The sequence below is a fragment of the Nerophis lumbriciformis genome, linkage group LG06, assembly GCF_033978685.3.
Source record: "Nerophis lumbriciformis linkage group LG06, RoL_Nlum_v2.1, whole genome shotgun sequence".
Lineage (NCBI taxonomy): Eukaryota > Metazoa > Chordata > Actinopteri > Syngnathiformes > Syngnathidae > Nerophis > Nerophis lumbriciformis.
The window spans coordinates 9196894-9217228 of NC_084553.2; the positions used below are offsets into that span (position 1 = coordinate 9196894).

At 36.4% G+C, this 20335-nt stretch overlaps 1 protein-coding gene across 3 annotated transcripts in view; it reads left to right on the top strand.

Moving 5' to 3' along the window:
• The window catches only part of ntrk3b (neurotrophic tyrosine kinase, receptor, type 3b), a 656085-nt gene that overhangs the window by 115357 nt on the left and 520393 nt on the right, over positions 1 to 20335 (top strand). For all 3 annotated transcript variants that reach the window (XM_061963693.1, XM_061963694.1, XM_061963695.1), the window contains exon 3: positions 5559 to 5630. In XM_061963693.1, coding sequence (XP_061819677.1) covers positions 5559 to 5630 — 72 coding nt within the window. The remainder of the gene's footprint in view (positions 1 to 5558; positions 5631 to 20335) is intronic.

The following is a 20335-nucleotide window of genomic DNA, read 5'->3' on the forward strand; positions in this document are numbered from 1 at the left end:
TTAGTTAGTTCTTCATGATAAAAATATAAATATATACATGCAATTTGGTAGGGAAACTATAGAACTGTCTTTGCATTTTTGGTTTTAGTGCTATCTTGCTAGGTGCTACCATGGTAACAGTTAGCATGTTAGCGCTTTAGTTAGTTCTTCATGATAAAAACACAAATAAATACATGTCATGTTTTAGGGACACTATAGAACTGTCTTTGCATTTTTGGTTTCAGTGCTATCTTGCTAGGTGCTACCATGGTAACAGTTAGCATGTTAGCGCTTTAGTTAGTTCTTCATGATAAAAATACAAATAAATACATGTCATGTTTTAGGGACACTATAGAACTGTCTTTGCATTTTTGGTTTTAGTGCTATCTTGCTAGGGGCTACCATGGTAACAGTTAGCATGTTAGCGCTTTAGTTAGTTCTTCATGATAAAAATATAAATATATACATGTCATTTGGTAGGGACACTATAGAACTGTCTTTGCATTTTTGGTTTTAGTGCTATCTTGCTAGGAGCTACCATGGTAACAGTTAGCATGTTAGCGCTTTAGCTAGTTCTTCATGATAAAAATATAAATATATACATGTCATTTGGTAGGGACACTATAGAACTGTCTTTGCATTTTTGGTTTTAGTGCTATCTTGCTAGGGGCTACCATGGTAACAGTTAGCATGTTAGCGCTTTAGTTAGTTCTTCATGATAAAAATACAAATATATACATGTCATTTGGTAGGGACACTATATAACTGTCTTTGCATTTTTGGTTTTAGTGCTATCTTGCTAGGTGCTACCATGGTAACAGTTAGCATGTTAGCACTTTAGTTAGTTCTTCATGATAAAAATATAAATATATATATATATATATGTCATTTGGTAGGGACACTATAGAACTGTCTTTGCATTTTTGGTTTTAATGCTATCTTGTTAGGCGCTACCATGGTAACAGTTAGCATGTTAGCGCTTTAGTTAGTTCTTCATGATAAAAATACAAATTAATACATGTCGTGTTTTAGGGACACTATAGAACTGTCTTTGCATTTTCGGTTTTAGTGCTATCTTGCTAGGAGCTACCATGGTAACAGTTAGCATGTTAGCGCTTTAGTTAGTTCTTCATGATAAAAATATAAATATATACATGTCATTTGGTAGGGACACTATAGAACTGTCTTTGCATTTTTGGTTTTAGTGCTATCTTGCTAGGGGCTACCATGGTAACAGTTAGCATGTTAGCGCTTTAGTTAGTTCTTCATGATAAAAATATAAACATATACATGTCATTTGGTAGGGACACTATAGAACTGTCTTTGCATTTTTGGTTTTAGTGCTATCTTGCTAGGTGCTACCATGGTAACAGTTAGCATGTTAGCGCTTTAGTTAGTTCTTCATGATAAAAATATAAATATATACATGTCATGTTTTAGGGACACTATAAAACTGTCTTTGCATTTTTGGTTTTAGTGCTATCTTGCTAGGAGCTACCATGGTAACAGTTAGCATGTTAGCGCTTTAGTTAGTTCTTCATGATAAAAATATAAATATATACATGTAATTTGGTAGGGACACTATAGAACTGTCTTTGCATTTTTGGTTTTAGTGCTATCTTGTTAGGTGCTACCATGGTAACAGTTAGCATGTTAGCGCTTTAGTTAGTTCTTCATGATAAAAATAGAAATATATACATGCCATGTTTTAGGGATACTATAGAACTGTCTTTGCATTTTTGGTTTCAGTGCTATCTTGCTAGGTGCTACCATGGTAACAGTTAGCATGTTAGCGCTTTGGTTAGTTCTTCATGATACAAATATAAATATATACATGTCATTTGGTAAGGACACTATAGAACTGTCTTTGCATTTTTGGTTTTAGTGCTATCTTGCTAGGTGCTACCATGGTAACAGTTAGCATGTTAGCGCTTTAGTTAGTTCTTCATGATAAAAATACAAATATATACATGTCATTTGGTAGGGACACTATAGAACTGTCTTTGCATTTTTGGTTTTAGTGCTATCTTGCTAGGGGCTACCATGGTAACAGTTAGCATGTTAGCGCTTTAGTTAGTTATTCATGATAAAAATACAAATATATACATGTCATGTTTTAGGGACACTATAGAACTGTCTTTACATTTTTGGTTTTAGTGCTATCTTGCTAGGTGCTACCATGGTAACAGTAAGCATGTTAGCGCTTTAGTTAGTTCTTCATGATGAAAATACAAATATATACATGTCATTTGGTAGGGACACTATAGAACTGTCTTTGCATTTTTGGTTTTAGTGCTATCTTGTTAGGTGCTACCATGGTAACAGTTAGCATGTTAGCGCTTTAGTTAGTTCTTCATGATAAAAAATACAAATAAATACATGTCATGTTTTAGGGACACTATAGAACTGTCTTTGCATTTTTGGTTTTAGTGCTATCTTGCTAGGTGCTACCATGGTAACAGTTAGCATGTTAGCGCTTTAGTTAGTTCTTCATGATAAAAATATAAACATATACATGTCATTTGGTAGGGACACTATAGAACTGTCTTTGCATTTTTGGTTTTAGTGCTATCTTGCTAGGTGCTACCATGGTAACAGTTAGCATGTTAGCGCTTTAGTTAGTTCTTCATGATAAAAATATAAATATATATATATATATATATGTCATTTGGTAGGGACACTATAGAACTGTCTTTGCATTTTTGGTTTTAGTGCTATCTTGTTAGGTGCTACCATGGTAACAGTTAGCATGTTAGCGCTTTAGTTAGTTCTTCATGATAAAAATACAAATTAATACATGTCATGTTTTAGGGACACTATAGAACTGTCTTTGCATTTTTGGTTTTAGTGCTATCTTGCTAGGTGCTACCATGGTAACAGTTAGCATGTTAGCGCTTTAGTTAGTTCTTCATGATAAAAATATAAATATATACATGTCATTTGGTAGGGACACTATAGAACTGTCTTTGCATTTTTGGTTTTAGTGCTATCTTGCTAGGGGCTACCATGGTAACAGTTAGCATGTTAGCGCTTTAGTTAGTTCTTCATGATAAAAATATAAATATATACATGTCATTTGGTAGGGACACTATAGAACTGTCTTTGCATTTTTGGTTTTAGTGCTATCTTGCTAGGTGCTACCATGGTAACAGTTAGCATGTTAGCGCTTTAGTTAGTTCTTCATGATAAAAATATAAACATATACATGTCATTTGGTAGGGACACTATAGAACTGTCTTTGCATTTTTGGTTTTAGTGCTATCTTGCTAGGGGCTACCATGGTAACAGTTAGCATGTTAGCGCTTTAGTTAGTTCTTCATGATAAAAATACAAATAAATACATGTCATATTTTAGGGACACTATAAAACTGTCTTTGCATTTTTGGTTTCAGTGCTATCTTGCTAGGTGCTACCATGGTAACAGTTAGCATGTTAGCGCTTTAGTTAGTTCTTCATGATACAAACACAAATAAATACATGTCATGTTTTAGGGACACTATAGAACTGTCTTTGCATTTTTGGTTTCAATGCTATCTTGCTAGGTGCTACCATGGTAACAGTTAGCATGTTAGCGCTTTAGTTAGTTCTTCATGATAAAAATATAAATATATACATGTCATTTGGTAGGGACACTATAGAACTGTCTTTGCATTTTTGGTTTTAGTGCTATCTTGCTAGGAGCTACCATGGTAACAGTTAGCATGTTAGCACTTTAGTTATTTCTTCATGATAAAAACAAAAAAATATATATATGTCATTTGGTAGGGACACTATAGAACTGTCTTTGCATTTTTGGTTTTAGTGCTATCTTGCTAGGAGCTACCATGGTAACAGTTAGCATGTTAGCGCTTTAGTTAGTTCTTCATGATAAAAATACAAATAAATACATGTCATTTTTAGGGACACTATAGAACTGTCTTTGCATTTTTTGTGTTAGTGCTATCTTGCTAGGAGCTACCATGGTAACAGTTAGCATGTTAGCGCTTTAGCTAGTTCTTCATGATAAAAATATAAATATATACATGTCATTTGGTAGGGACACTATAGAACTGTCTTTGCATTTTTTGGTTTTAGTGCTATCTTGTTAGGTGCTACCATGGTAACAGTTAGCATGTTACCGCTTTAGTTAGTTCTTCATGATAACAATATAAATATAAACATGTCATTTGGTAGGGACACTATAGAACTGTCTTTGCATTTTTAGTTTTAGTGCTATCTTGTTAGGTGCTACCATGGTAACAGTTAGCATGTTAGCGCTTTAGTTAGTTCTTCATGATAAAAATACAAATAAATACATGTCATGTTTTAGGGACACTATAGAACTGACTTTGCATTTTTTGTGTTAGTGCTATCTTGCTAGGTGCTACCATGGTAACAGTTAGCATGTTAGCGCTTTAGTTAGTTCTTCATGATAAAAATACAAATATATACATGCCATTTGGTAGGGAAACTATAGAACTGTCTTTGCATTTTTGGTTTTAGTGCTATCTTGCTAGGTGCTACCATGGTAACAGTTAGCATGTTAGCGCTTTAGTTAGTTCTTCATGATAAAAATATAAATATATACATGTAATTTGGTAAGGACACTATAGAACTGTCTTTGCATTTTTGGTTTTAGTGCTATCTTGTTAGGTGCTACCGAGGTACCAGTTAGCATGTTAGCGCTTTAGTTAGTTCTTCATGATAAAAATATAAATATATACATGTCATTTGGTAGGGACACTATAGAACTGTCTTTGCATTTTTGGTTTTAGTGCTATCTTGTTAGGTGCTACCATGGTAACAGTTAGCACGTTAGCGCTTTAGTTAGTTCTTCATGATAAAAATACAAATATATGCATGCCATGTTTTAGGGACACTATAGAACTGTCTTTGCATTTTTGGTTTCAGTGCTATCTTGCTAAGTGCTACCATGGTAACAGTTAGCATGTTAGCGCTTTAGTTAGTTATTCATGATAAAAATACAAATAAATACATGTCATGTTTTAGGGACACTATAGAACCGTCTTTGCATTTTTGGTTTTAGTGCTATCTTGTTAGGTGCTACCATGGTAACAGTTAGCATGTTAGCGCTTTAGTTAGTTCTTCATGATAAAAATATAAATATATACATGTCATGTTTTAGGGACACTATAGAACTGTCTTTGCATTTTTGGTTTTAGTGCTATCTTGCTAGGTGCTACCATGGTAACAGTTAGCATGTTAGCGCTTTAGTTAGTTCTTCATGATAAAAATATAAATATATACATGTCATTTGGTAGGGACACTATAGAACTGTCTTTGCATTTTCGGTTTTAGTGCTATCTTGCTAGGTGCTACCATGGTAACAGTTAGCATGTTAGCGCTTTAGTTAGTTCTTTATGATAAAAATACAAATATATACATGTCATTTGGTAGGGATTCTATAGAACTGCCTTTGCACTTTGGGTAGTTTTAGGAAAACCATAAAACTGCTTTGGCACTTTTGGTACTTAGTGCTATACTGCTAGGGACTACCATTTTTTCAATATTGCAAAAAAAATAAAAAAAAAATAATAATAATGCATGAGTGCAATAATTTCTCTCTTTTTCATCCGCAGAAACATCATGAACTGCAACCTGAAGGTGATCCAGGCTCGGGCGTTCGATAAGAACCCACACCTGCGCTACATGTGAGTCAACGTCCCGCCTTTTTGACAAACAGCACTCCAAAGATTTATTACGATGGCTTTGAGCGCCAGATGATGTTGTCGATAGGGAGTGGCTTCGGAAGGAGGGGCGGGGGGAGGGTGGTACAGGAGGGGGGCACCATTACCGTAGCGTGCATGCGGCACATCTTAAATGAGACATCCATTATTCGCACGGGGATAATTGGATTCCTATCCGCGCAGCCTCGACATGCCGAAGAAGACGCGTCTCCATTTAGCCGCCGCTCGCTAAATGGACAATTTGTCCAGACGGCGCTGAGCGCCGTCGGAGTGCCGGGCGGAGAGCAAAGTCGTTCCTCGAACAAAAGGCTGACGTGTTAGCTTATGACAGCCAGTTATCGGCCTCTTATTTTCCAGGAGTAAACACGGCGAAGAACTCAGCGGTGCTCTTTTTGCCTGAACACGCCGCCATTCGCAATTTGTAGTTATTGACCCGGGCGGTTCTGTCCCCTTTTTCCCTTCCCTGCAAAAAAATCCTTCATCGCCATTTTGGCTGCTGGTTTGAGACTGATCAAGGCTGTCTGTGATGTGTGGTTACCTTTCACATTTGAACCGATACCTGGAAATCGATACCAATACCCAACGGTCTTATCTTTGCACTCTGTAAAGTGGTTTTCCAATTACCCAATGCTTTCAGTTTCTTGGGTTCTCTCTGTATTTCCTCCTTGTATTTCCTCCCTGTAGTAAATGGTGTACCGCAGGGTTCCATGTTAGGTCTGTTGTTGTTTTCCATCTATGTAAATAATCTCTGTGAGAATGTGTCGGATGCTGCGTTCCATTTTTATGCAGATGACGCGATCACATATTGTTCGTCCCCCGTTGAGCTCCTGCAGTCAGCTTTTGATGTTGTTCAGTCCCGGCTTTTGATGTTGTTCAGTGCCAGCTTTTTATGTTGTTCAGTCCCGGCTTTTGATGTTGTTCAGTACCAGCTTTTGATGTTGTTCAGTCACAGCTTTTGATGTTGTTCAGTCACAGCTTTTGCTGCTGTTCCATGCCGGCTTTTGATGTTGTTCAGTCCCAGCTTTTGCTGCTGTTCAGTGCTGGCTTTTGATGTTGTTCAGTGCCGGCTTTTGATGTTGTTCAGTACCAGCTTTTGATGTTGTTCAGTCCCAGCTTTTGATGTTGTTTAGTGCCAGCTTTTGATGTTGTTCAGTCCCGGCTTTTGATGTTGTTCAGTGCCGGCTTTTGATGTTGTTCAGTGCCAGCTTTTGATGTTGTTCAGTACCAGCTTTTGATGTTGTTCAGTCCCAGCTTTTGATGTTGTTCAGTGCCGGCTTTTGATGTTGTTCAGTCCCAGCTTTTGCTGCTATTCAGTGCCGGCTTTTGATGTCTTTCAGTCCCAGCTTTTGATGTTGTTCAGTCCCATCTTTTGATGTTGTTCAGTGCCAGCTTTTGATGTTGTTCAGTCCCGGCTTTTGATGTTGTTCAGTGCCGGCTTTTGATGTTGTTCAGTGCCACCTTTTGATGTTGTTCAGTCCCGGCTTTTGATGTTGTTCAGTGCCGGCTTTTGATGTTGTACAGTGCCACCTTTTGATGTTGTTCAGTCCCGGCTTTTAAAGTTGTTCAGTGCCAGCTTTTGATGTTGTTCAGTCCCAGCTTTTGCTGCTGTTCAGTGCCGGCTTTTGATGTTGTTCAGTGCCGGCTTTTGATGTTGTTCAGTCCCAGCTTTTGATGTTGTTCAGTCCCAGCTTTTGATGTTGTTCAGTGCCAGCTTTTGATGTTGTTCAGTGCCGGCTTTTGATGTTGTTCATTGCCGGGTTTTGATGTTGTTCAGTGCCAGTTTTTGATGTTGTTCAGTCCCGGCTTTTGATGGTGTTCAGTCCCGGCTTTTGCTACTGTTCCGTGCCGGCTTTTGATGTTGTTCAGTCCCAGCTTTTGCTGCTGTTCAGTGCCGGCTTTTGATGTTGTTCAGTGCCGGCTTTTGATGTTGTTCAGTCCCAGCTTTTGATGTTGTTCAGTGCCAGCCTTTGATGTTGTTCCGTCCCGGCTTTTGATGTCGTTCATTGCCGGGTCTTGATGTTGTTCAGTGCCAGCTTTTGATGTTGTTCAGTGCCGGCTTTTGATGTTGTTCAGTCCCGGTTTTTGATGGTGTTCAGTCCCGGCTTCTGATGTTGTACAGTGCCAGCTTTTGATGTTGTTCAGTCCCGGCTTCTGATGTTGTTCAGTGCCAGCTGTTGATGTTGTACAGTGCCGGCTTTTGATGTTATTCAGTCCCGGCGTCACTCTAAGGTCCGAGAGCCAGCTCCAGCTCGTGGTGCCCAAGACGAGACTTAAAACCAGGGGAGACAGGGTTGTGGTCGGCCCTAAGCTCTGGAACACTCTGCCCCTCCATGTTCGAACTGCTCCCACAGTGGAGTGTTTTAAGTCTCGTCTTAAGACCCACTTTTATTCCCTGGCTTTTAACACTACGTGAGTTGTGTGGTCCTCTGTTGTCCTCTGTGTTTTTTAAATTTTGATTTCTATTTTCTGTTTTAATTGGTTTTACCCTTTAAAATTGTTTTTAATCATATTTATTTTATGTTGTTTTTAATTGTGTTTAATATTGTTGTGCAGCACTTTGGAAACATTTTGTTGTTTAAATGTGCTTTATAAATAAAGTGGATTGGATTGGCTTTTGATGGTGTTCAGTCCCGGCTTTTGATGTTGTTCAGTCCCGGCTTTTGATGTTGTTCAGTCCCGGCTTTTGATGTTGTTCAGTGCCAGCTTTTGATGTTGTCCAGTACCGGCTTTTGATGTTGTTCAGTGCCGGCTTTTGATGTTGTTAAGTGCCAGCTTTTGATGTTGTTTAGTGCCAGCTTTTGATGTTGTTCAGTGCCAGCTTTTGATGTTGTTCAGTTCAGTTATATTATGTGTAGGGACTCCAGTCGCTAGAGCTTAAGGTCGCAGGGCATACTTACAATATTTGTTCCGAGAGCTAACACAGATCTTGGACTAACAGCTATCAGATATGCTGCTCCGTGGTCATGGACTAACTTACAGAAGGATCGGAAGTTACCTGAGATGATCACTTTGGGGGAATTTCAGGCCATTTTAAAGGATCGAGAAACTCTTTCTATCGGGCATTGTACTTGTTTTTAAGTTGCTTTTACTGAAACATATTTCTACAACTTTGTTTTGGTGCCCTCTTGGCCAGGTCCCTCTTGGAGAACAGATTTTAATCTCAACAAGTGTTTTTACCTGGGTCATTAAAGGTTATTGATTGATTGATTGATAGTACTGTTGCGTCTGACCAGTCTTCCTCTCAGGGAATAAAAGTCACTGGTCAATCCCAAATTCTTTCAGATGACATATATGTTGAGTAAAAAGGACCATCAAGACAGAATAGGAATAGCATCAAGTTTTACTAAAGCTTTAGGAGACCACCCTTACAATGCGGTAATACCAGCATCGAGAAGCGGTCTAAAAATCAAACGGGAAGTTACAACATATTGAATACGAAAACAGCCCCCACCCTGCCCACAAAGGAATACAGCCTCATTTTTCCAATACTGATAAGGTAAAAAGGGAGTACACCATACTCCCAAATTCCAACGCCTTCAAGGTAAGGCACAGAGTTTACTTGCGGACATTAGATACAAGCATAAAGAGAACACATGGGAATATATTAGCTGCTTTAAACATGACTATGAATAAAGAAAGAACTCTTAAAAATATATGCATTCTCCACAGTACCAATCGGTCAAATCATGAAAAGGATAAACGTTTCTTCAGTTAAAAAGGGAGGAAGGATGCAAGATTTGACTCCAGTTCAAAGAAGCAGTCAAAGAACGCACAAGTTTGCAGTTATCACTTCATTAAAAATGTGTTGTAATACTTTGAACGTTGATTATTAGTGTTATCCTAATGTTTTTTGTATTTCTTAAACACATGTTTGCTACAAGTGTTTCGAACAGCACCAACTCTAAATAAAAGAAAGCAAATGTAAACAAAAACTAAAAGAGTTAGGTTTTTACCAAAGACAACAATCGTAAATAAAACTTTCAGCACATACACGATGTTGACATCTATAGTTATATTTTGATAAGCAATCATAAATAAATATTTAGGCACATACACAATGTTGACATCTATAGTTATATTTTGATAAGCAATCATAAATGAATATTTAGGCACATACACAATAATGACATCTATAGTTATATTTTGATAAACAATCATAAGATAAACAATCATAAATGAATCTTTCAGCAAATACACAATGTTGACATAAATAGTTATATTTTGATAAAAAATCATAAATTGATCTTTTAGCACGTACACAATGTTGACAACTCTATTTTGATAAAGACAGCAATCATAAATTAATCTTTCAGAACATACACAACATTGATATCTATAGTTACATTTTGATAAACAATCATAAATTAATCTTTCAGCACATACACAATGTTGACATCTTTAGTTATATTTTGATAAACAATCATTAATTAATCTTTCAGCACATACACAATGTTGACATCTATAGTTATATTTTGATAAACAATCATAAATTAATCGTTCAGCACATACACAATGTTGACATCTATAGTTATATTTTGATAAAGAATTGTAGGTAAATCTTTCAGCAAATACACAATGTTGACATCTATAGTTATATTTTCATAAACAATAATAAATGAATCTTTCAGCACATACACAATGTTGACATCTATAGTTATATTTTGATCAACAATCATTAATTAATCTTTCAGCACATACACAATGTTGACATATTTAGTTATATTTTGATAAACAATCATAAATTAATCTTTCAGCACATACACAATGTTGACATCTATAGTTATATTTTCATAAACAATAATAAATACAACTTTCAGCACATACACAATGTTGACATCTATAGTTATATTTTGATAAGCAATCATAAATGAATACTTAGGCACATACACAATGTTGACATCTATAGTTATATTTTGATAAACAATCATAAATGAATATTTAGGCACATACACAATGTTGACATAAATAGTTATATTTTGATAAACAATCACAAATGAATATTTAGGTACATACACAATGTTGACATTTATAGTTATATTTTGATAAACAATCATAAGATAAACAATCATAAATGAATCTTTCAGCAAATACACACTGTTGACATCTATAGTTATATTTTGATAAAAAATCATAAATTGATCTTTCAGCACGTACACAATGTTGACAACTATATTTTGATAAATACAGCAATCATAAATGAATATTTCAGAACATACACAACGTTGACATCTATAGTTATATTTTGATAAACAATCATAAATGAATATTTCAGAACATACACAACGTTGACATCTATAGTTATATTTTGATAAACAATCATAAAAGGAATCTTTCAGCACATACACAATGTTGACATCTATAGTTATATTTTCATAAACAATAATAAATAAAACTTTCATCACATACACAATGTTGACATCTATAGTTATATTTTGATAAACAATCATAAATTAATCTTTCAGCACATACACAATGTTGACATCTATAGTTATATTTTGATAAACAATCATAAATGAATATTTCAGCATGCACACAATGTTGACATCTATAGTTATATTTTCATAAACAATAATAAATAAAACTTTCAGCACATACACGATGTTGACATCTATAGTTATATTTTGATAAACAATCATAAATGAATCGTTCAGCACATACACAATGTTGACATCTATAGTTATATTTTGATAAACAATCATAAATGAATCTTTCAGCACATACACAATGTTGACATCTATAGTTATATTTTGATAAACAATCATAAATGAATCTTTCAGCACATACACAATGTTGACATCTATAGTTATATTTTGATAAACAATCATAAATGAATCTTTCAGCACATACACAACGTTGACATCTATAGTTATATTTTGATAAACAATCATAAATGAATATTTCAGAACATACACAACGTTGACATCTATAGTTATATTTTGATAAACAATCATAAAAGGAATCTTTCAGCACATACACAATGTTGACATCTATAGTTATATTTTCATAAACAATAATAAATAAAACTTTCATCACATACACGATGTTGACATCTATAGTTATATTTTCATAAACAATAATAAATGAATCTTTCAGCACATACACAATGTTGACATCTATAGTTATATTTTGATCAACAATCATTAATTAATCTTTCAGCACATACACAATGTTGACATATTTAGTTATATTTTGATAAACAATCATAAATTAATCTTTCAGCACATACACAATGTTGACATCTATAGTTATATTTTCATAAACAATAATAAATACAACTTTCAGCACATACACAATGTTGACATCTATAGTTATATTTTGATAAGCAATCATAAATGAATACTTAGGCACATACACAATGTTGACATCTATAGTTATATTTTGATAAACAATCATAAATGAATATTTAGGCACATACACAATGTTGACATAAATAGTTATATTTTGATAAACAATCACAAATGAATATTTAGGCACATACACAATGTTGACATTTATAGTTATATTTTGATAAACAATCATAAGATAAACAATCATAAATGAATCTTTCAGCAAATACACACTGTTGACATCTATAGTTATATTTTGATAAAAAATCATAAATTGATCTTTCAGCACGTACACAATGTTGACAACTATATTTTGATAAATACAGCAATCATAAATGAATATTTCAGAACATACACAACGTTGACATCTATAGTTATATTTTGATAAACAATCATAAAAGGAATCTTTCAGCACATACACAATGTTGACATCTTTAGTTATATTTTGATAAACAATCATTAATTAATCTTTCAGCACATACACAATGTTGACATCTATAGTTATATTTTGATAAACAATCATAAATTAATCGTTCAGCACATACACAATGTTGACATCTATAGTTATATTTTGATAAACAATCATAAATGAATCTTTCAGCACATACACAATGTTGACATCTATAGTTATATTTTGATAAAGAATTGTAGGTAAATCTTTCAGCAAATACACAATGTTGACATCTATAGTTATATTTTCATAAACAATAATAAATGAATCTTTCAGCACATACACAATGTTGACATCTATAGTTATATTTTGATCAACAATCATTAATTAATCTTTCAGCACATACACAATGTTGACATATTTAGTTATATTTTGATAAACAATCATAAATTAATCTTTCAGCACATACACAATGTTGACATCTATAGTTATATTTTCATAAACAATAATAAATACAACTTTCAGCACATACACAATGTTGACATCTATAGTTACATTTTCATAAACAATAATAAATACAACTTTCATCACATACACAATGTTGACATCTATAGTTATATTTTGATAAACAAGCATTAATGAATATTCTGGCACATACACAATGTTGACATCTATAGTTATATTTTGATCAACAATCATTAATTAATCTTTCAGCACACACACAATGTTGACATCTTTAGTCATATTTTGATAAACAATCATACCTTAATCTTTCAGCACATACACAATGTTGACATCTATAGTTATATGTTGATAAACAATCAAAAATGAATCTTTCAGCACATACACAATGTTGACATCTATAGTTATATTTTGATAAACAATCATAAATTAATCTTTTAGCAAATACACAATGTTGACATCTATAGTTATATTTTGATAAACAAACATAAATTAATATTTCAGCACATACACAATGTTGACATCTATAGTTATATTTTGATCAACAATCATTAATTAATCTTTCAGCACATACACAATGTTGACATCTATAGTTATATTTTGATAAACAATCATAAATGAATCTTTCAGCACATACACAATGTTGACATCTATAGTTATATTTTGATAAACAATCGTAACTAAATATTTCAGCACATACACAATGTTGACATCTATAGTTATATTTTGATAAACAATCGTAACTAAATATTTCAGCACATACACAATGTTGACATCTATAGTTGTATTTTGATAAACAATCGTAACTAAATATTTCAGCACATACACAATGTTGACATCTATAGTTATATTTTGATAAACAATCGTAACTAAATATTTCAGCACATACACAATGTTGACATCTATAGTTGTATTTTGATAAACAATCGTAACTAAATCTTTCAGCACATACACAATGTTGACATCTATAGTTATATTTTGATAAAGAATTGTAGGTAAATCTTTCAGCAAATACACAATGTTGACATCTATAGTTATATTTTCATAAACAATAATAAATAAAACTTTCATCACATACACAATGTTGACATCTATAGTTATATTTTGATAAACAATAATAAATAAAACTTTCAGCACATACACAATGTTGACATCTATAGTTATATTTTGATCAACAATCATTAATGAATCTTTCAGCACATACACAATGTTGACATCTCCAGTTACACGGAAAACACACGCTACTCCAAAAAGGCGCATACAACAACAACAAACATGGCAGTAGACAGCAAATTAAATCATAAAATGCAACCTTACCCGAGCAAAAAAAGATGCATTTTTATCCGGGAGAGTCTTGATACCAATGTCCTTGACCCAGACGCACACAAATAATTTTTCCAAGTTTCCATCTGTTTTGTCGTGTCTGGAGAACAATAGTCCAATATGTCTGGGAACGCCACCTACGTATAATCCTTGATACCCCTCGACAAATCCTTTTTATCATCTATTCCGTCGCATAGTAAAATCATCTGATTTTTGCGGGAAGATTTCAGCCTCTTGTGTACCGTTTTGCTGCACGACGGCCCGTCTTAGCCCGGTTGACCAAGTCATGTGACCGAATCCAAGCAATATCCCGCCCCCCCCCCCCCCGTGTCTCTTCCTTCTATTACCGGGCTCCGTTTGCCCTCCCTTCAGGGGTGTTACTCGTGTGTTTACAGCTGCGACTTCAGGACAAATAACCTTCTAATGGCGGCGTTAAAGTAAATGCAGCATTGCGAGACGGGGTTGACCATCGGATTTATGATGGTAAAGGTTGTGTGTGTGTGTGTGTGTGTGTGTGTGTGTGTGTGTGTGTTTGTGTGTGTGTGTGTGTGTGTGTGTGTGTGTGTGTGTGTGTGTGCATCGACTTACTTGGTCAACAAAAAAACCCAAAATGCAGTGCTGGTTTGTCTCTATCTGCGAGCCAGATCGCGAGCTAATCAAAGTCATCTGCATTTAATGAAACCTATTAATCCTCCCTCCACTTTAATTTTCTGGCCAGACAATCAGTTTTGCGAGACGCCGGCAAAAACAAATCAAAGGAAGTTCTCCGGGATAATTGCCGCGCGGGCGGGCGGGCGGTCTCTCAGCGGCCATCATCGGTTTGCGGACGACGGCGGGAGCTACTTAGCGCCATCTCGGAGATCTTAACGGCGCGCACTTCCTGCAAACGGAGGAGATATTAACCGGGGATATTGACGTCGATCATTGTACACCTCGTTGTACCTAAACTTGCCAGCCGTGATATATCATTGGCGTTACGAGGGCCCGGTCTTGCTGCAACACCACGTTTCCTAGGAGCTAAAGACCGGGGTGGGGGGCCCTCGGACTTCACCTTTCACTATTGTTCTCAATAGAGATGTCCGATATTGTCCAACTCTTAATTACCGATTCCGATATCAACCGATACTGTCAGGTTCAAACACTGATGACATCTATTAAACAAGACAAGAGGCAAAGAATTAAACAGAGACAGAATTCAATTTGGACTCAATATTGAGGAGAGTCGTCTGTACACTGTACCCTTGCACAGTGTCTGCCAAAAGATTGCACGCCTCCTTATTTTATTTTGGAACCTCCCCGACCACCTGGCCACCGCTGTTTCCAAAGGACAAAGGTCGCAAAAAAGTTCACAGAAAAGGTCGTAAACAATTCACAGAAAAGGTCGGTTCAAAAAGATTTCCATGAAACAGTTCAAAAAGAGTTCGTAAAATACTTCAAAAAGAGGTCCATAAAATAGTTCAAAAAGAGTTCGTCTGGAAATTGGGCAGATCCTGTAATCTGTCCGCTTTGAAGTCCTTGGGTTAGAAGGATGAGAATCAGCACCTCCAAGTCCTTTCACTCTTGTTCTCAATAGAGATGTTCGATAAAGGCTTTTTTTACCGATATACAATATTCCAATATTGTCCAACTGTTAATACCGATTCCGATATTGTCAGGTTCAAACACTGATGACATCTATTAAACAAGACAAGAGGCAAAGAATTAAACAGAGACAGAATTCAATTTGGACTCAATATTGAGGAGAGTTGTCTGTACACTGTACCCTTGCACAGTATCTGCCAAAAGATTGCACGCCTCCTTCTTTTATTTTGGAACCTCCCCGACCACCTGGCCACCGCTGTTTCCAAAGGACAAAGGTCGCAAAAAGTTCACAGAAAAGGTCGTAGACAATTCACAGAAAAGGTCGGTTCAAAAAGATTTCCATGAAATAGTTCAAAAAGAGTTGGTAAAATACTTCAAAAAAGAGGTCCATAAAATAGTTCAAAAAGAGTTCGTCTGGAAATTGGGCAGATCCTGTAATCTGTCCGCTTTGAAGTCATTGGGTTAGAAGGATGAGAATCAGCACCTCCAAGTCCGAGTCCATGGTTCTCGCCCGGAAAAGGGTGGAGTGCCATCTCCGGGTTGGGGAGGAGATCTTGCCCCAAGTGGAGGAGTTCAAGTACCTCGGAGTCTTGTTCACGAGTGAGGGAAGAGTGGATCGTGAGATAAGAGTCCTTTATTCACCTTTATTCACGGACTTCACCTTTCACTATTGTTCTCAATAGAGATGTCCGATATTGGCTTTTTTGCCGATATACGATATTCCGATATTGTCCAACTCTTAATTACCGATTCCGATATCAACCAATACTGTCAGGTTCAAACACTGATGACATCTATTAAACAAGACAAGAGGCAAAGAATTAAACAGAGACAGAATTCAATTTGGACTCAATATTGAGGAGAGTCGTCTGTACACTGTACCCTTGCACAGTATCTGACAAAAGATTGCACGCCTCCTTCTTTTATTTTGGAACCTCCCCGACCACCTGGCCACCGCTGTTTCCAAAGGACAAAGGTCGCAAAAAGTTCACAGAAAAGGTTGTAAACAATTCACAGAAAAGGTCAGTTCAAAAAAGATTTCCATGAAATAGTTCAAAAAGAGTTCGTAAAATACTTCAAAAAGAGGTCCATAAAATAGTTCAAAAAGAGTTCGTCTGGAAATTGGGCAGATCCTGTAATCTGTCCACTTTGAAGTCCTTGGGTTAGAAAGATGAGAATCAGCACCTCCAAGTCCTTCCACTATTGTTCTCAATAGAGATGTCCGATAAAGGCTCTTTTGCCGATATACGATATTCCGATATTGTCCAACTCTTAATACCGATTCCGATATTGTCAGGTTCAAACACTGATGACATCTATTAAACAAGACAAGAGGCAAAGAATTAAACAGAGACAGAATTCAATTTGGACTCAATATTGAGGAGAGTCGTCTGTACACTGAACCCTTGCACAGTATCTGACAAAAGATTGCACGCCTCCTTCTTTTATTTTGGAACCTCCCCGACCACCTGGCCACCGCTGTTTCCAAAGGACAAAGGTCGCAAAAAGTTCACAGAAAAGGTCGTAGACAATTCAAAGAAAAGGTCAGTTCAAAAAGATTTCCATGAAATAGTTCAAAAAGAGTTCGTAAAATACTTCAAAAAAGAGGTCCATAAAATAGTTCAAAAAGAGTTCGTCTGGAAATTGGGCAGATCCTGTAATCTGTCCGCTTTGAAGTCCTTGGGTTAGAAGGATGAGAATCAGCACCTCCAAGTCCTTTCACTATTGTTCTCAATAGAGATGTCCGATAAAGGCTCTTTTGCCGATATACGATATTCCGATATTGTCCAACTCTTTATACCGATTCCGATATTGTCAGGTTCAAACACTGATGACATCTATTAAACAAGACAAGAGGCAAAGAATTAAACAGAGACATAATTCAATTTGGACTCAATATTGAGGAGAGTCGTCTGTACACTGTACCCTTGCAGAGTATCTCAGCACGCTCTGCCAAAAGATTGCACGCCTCCTTATTTTATTTTGGAACCTCCCCGACCACCTGGCCACCGCTGTTTCCAAAGGACAAAGGTCGCAAAAAGTTCACAGAAAAGGTCGTAGACAATTCACAGAAAAGGTCAGTTCAAAAAAGATTTCCATGAAATAGTTCAAAAAGAGTTCGTAAAATACTTCAAAAAAGAGGTCCATAAAATAGTTCAAAAAGAGTTCGTCTGGAAATTGGGCAGATCCTGTAATCTGTCCGCTTTGAAGTCCTTGGGTTAGAAGGATGAGAATCAGCACCTCCAAGTCCTTTCACTATTGTTCTCAATAGAGATGTCCGATAAAGGCTCTTTTGCCGATATACGATATTCCGATATTGTCCAACTCTTTATACCGATTCCGATATTGTCAGGTTCAAACACTGATGACATCTATTAAACAAGACAAGAGGCAAAGAATTAAACAGAGACATAATTCAATTTGGACTCAATATTGAGGAGAGTCGTCTGTACACTGAACCCTTGCACAGTATCTGACAAAAGATTGCACGCCTCCTTCTTTTATTTTGGAACCTCCCCGACCACCTGGCCACCGCTGTTTCCAAAGGACAAAGGTCGCAAAAAGTTCACAGAAAAGGTCGTAGACAATTCAAAGAAAAGGTCAGTTCAAAAAGATTTCCATGAAATAGTTCAAAAAGAGTTCGTAAAATACTTCAAAAAAGAGGTCCATAAAATAGTTCAAAAAGAGTTCGTCTGGAAATTGGGCAGATCCTGTAATCTGTCCGCTTTGAAGTCCTTGGGTTAGAAGGATGAGAATCAGCACCTCCAAGTCCTTTCACTATTGTTCTCAATAGAGATGTCCGATAAAGGCTCTTTTGCCGATATACGATATTCCGATATTGTCCAACTCTTTATACCGATTCCGATATTGTCAGGTTCAAACACTGATGACATCTATTAAACAAGACAAGAGGCAAAGAATTAAACAGAGACATAATTCAATTTGGACTCAATATTGAGGAGAGTCGTCTGTACACTGTACCCTTGCACAGTATCTCAGCACGCTCTGCCAAAAGATTGCACGCCTCCTTCTTTTATTTTGGAACCTCCCCGACCACCTGGCCACCGCTGTTTCCAAAGGACAAAGGTCGCAAAAAGTTCACAGAAAAGGTCGTAGACAATTCACAGAAAAGGTCAGTTCAAAAAAGATTTCCATGAAATAATTCAAAAAGAGTTCGTAAAATACTTCAAAAAAGAGGTCCATAAAATAGTTCAAAAAGAGTTTGTCTGGAAATTGGGCAGATCCTGTAATCTGTCCGCTTTGAAGTCCTTGGGTTAGAAGGATGAGAATCAGCACCTCCAAGTCCGAGTCCATGGTTATTATTATGCCTAATTTTGTTGTGATGCCCCGCTGGATGCATTAAACAATGTGACAAGGTTTTCCAAAATAAATCAACTCAAGTTATGGAAAAAAATTCATTAAGGCAAGGGGTTCTGGGTATTTGTTCTGTTGTGTTTATGTTGTGTTACGGTGCGGATGTTCTCCCGAAATGTGTTTGTCATTCTTGTTTGGTGTGGGTTCACAGTGTGGCGCATATTTGTAACAGTGTTAAAGTTGTTTATACGGCCACCCTCAGTGTGACCTGTATGGCTGTTGACCAAGTATGCCTTGCATTCATTTGTGTGTATGAAAAGCCGTAGATATTATGTGTTAGATCGGCACGCAAAGGCAGTGCCTTTAAGGTTTATTGGCGCTCTGTACTTCTCCCTACGTCCGTGTACACAGCGGCGTTTTAAAAAGTCATGAATTTTACTTTTTGAAACCGATACCGATAATTTCCGATATTACATTTTAAAGCATTTATCGGCCGATGATATCGGCAGTCCGATATTATCGGACATCTCTAGTTCTCAATTTGTATATTGCGGCGTTCTCTGGGGTAGACATTCTGATTTTAGTTTATTGATTTTTATCAGAAATACAGGCACGCTACCAGTGTTTTGGTACCGGTACCAAAATGTATTTCCATACTTTCCAAAATAAAAGGGACCACAAACAATGTCATTATTGGTTTTATTTGAACAGATGTCCAGTAATATCGGCCTTCGATCCCTCGGGCGGTTCTGCATCAAAAAAGCGACATCGGTGTGTAAAGGATATCACCACACGGGCTCAGGAACACTTTAGAAAACCACAGTCAGTAACTACAGTTTGTCGCTACATCTGTAAGTGCAAGTTAAAACTCTACTATGCAAAGCGAAAGGCATTTATCAACAACACCCAGAAACGCCGGGTGCGAGCTCATGTAAGATGGGACTGATGCAAAGTGGAAAAATGTTATCCGGTCTGACGAGTCAACATTTCAAATTGTTTTTTGGAAACTGTGGACGTCGTGTCCTCCGGACCAAAGAGGAAAAGAACCATCCGGATTGTTCTATGCGCATTGTTGAAAAGCCAGCATGTGTGATGGTATGGGGGTGTATTAGTGCCCAAGGCATGGGTAACTTACACATCTGTGAAGGCACCATTAATGCTGAAAAGTACATACAGGTTTTGGAGCAACATATGTTGCCATCCAAGGCAACGTCTTTTTCACGGACGCCCCTGCTTATTTCAGCAAGACGACGCCAAGCCACTTTCTGCAC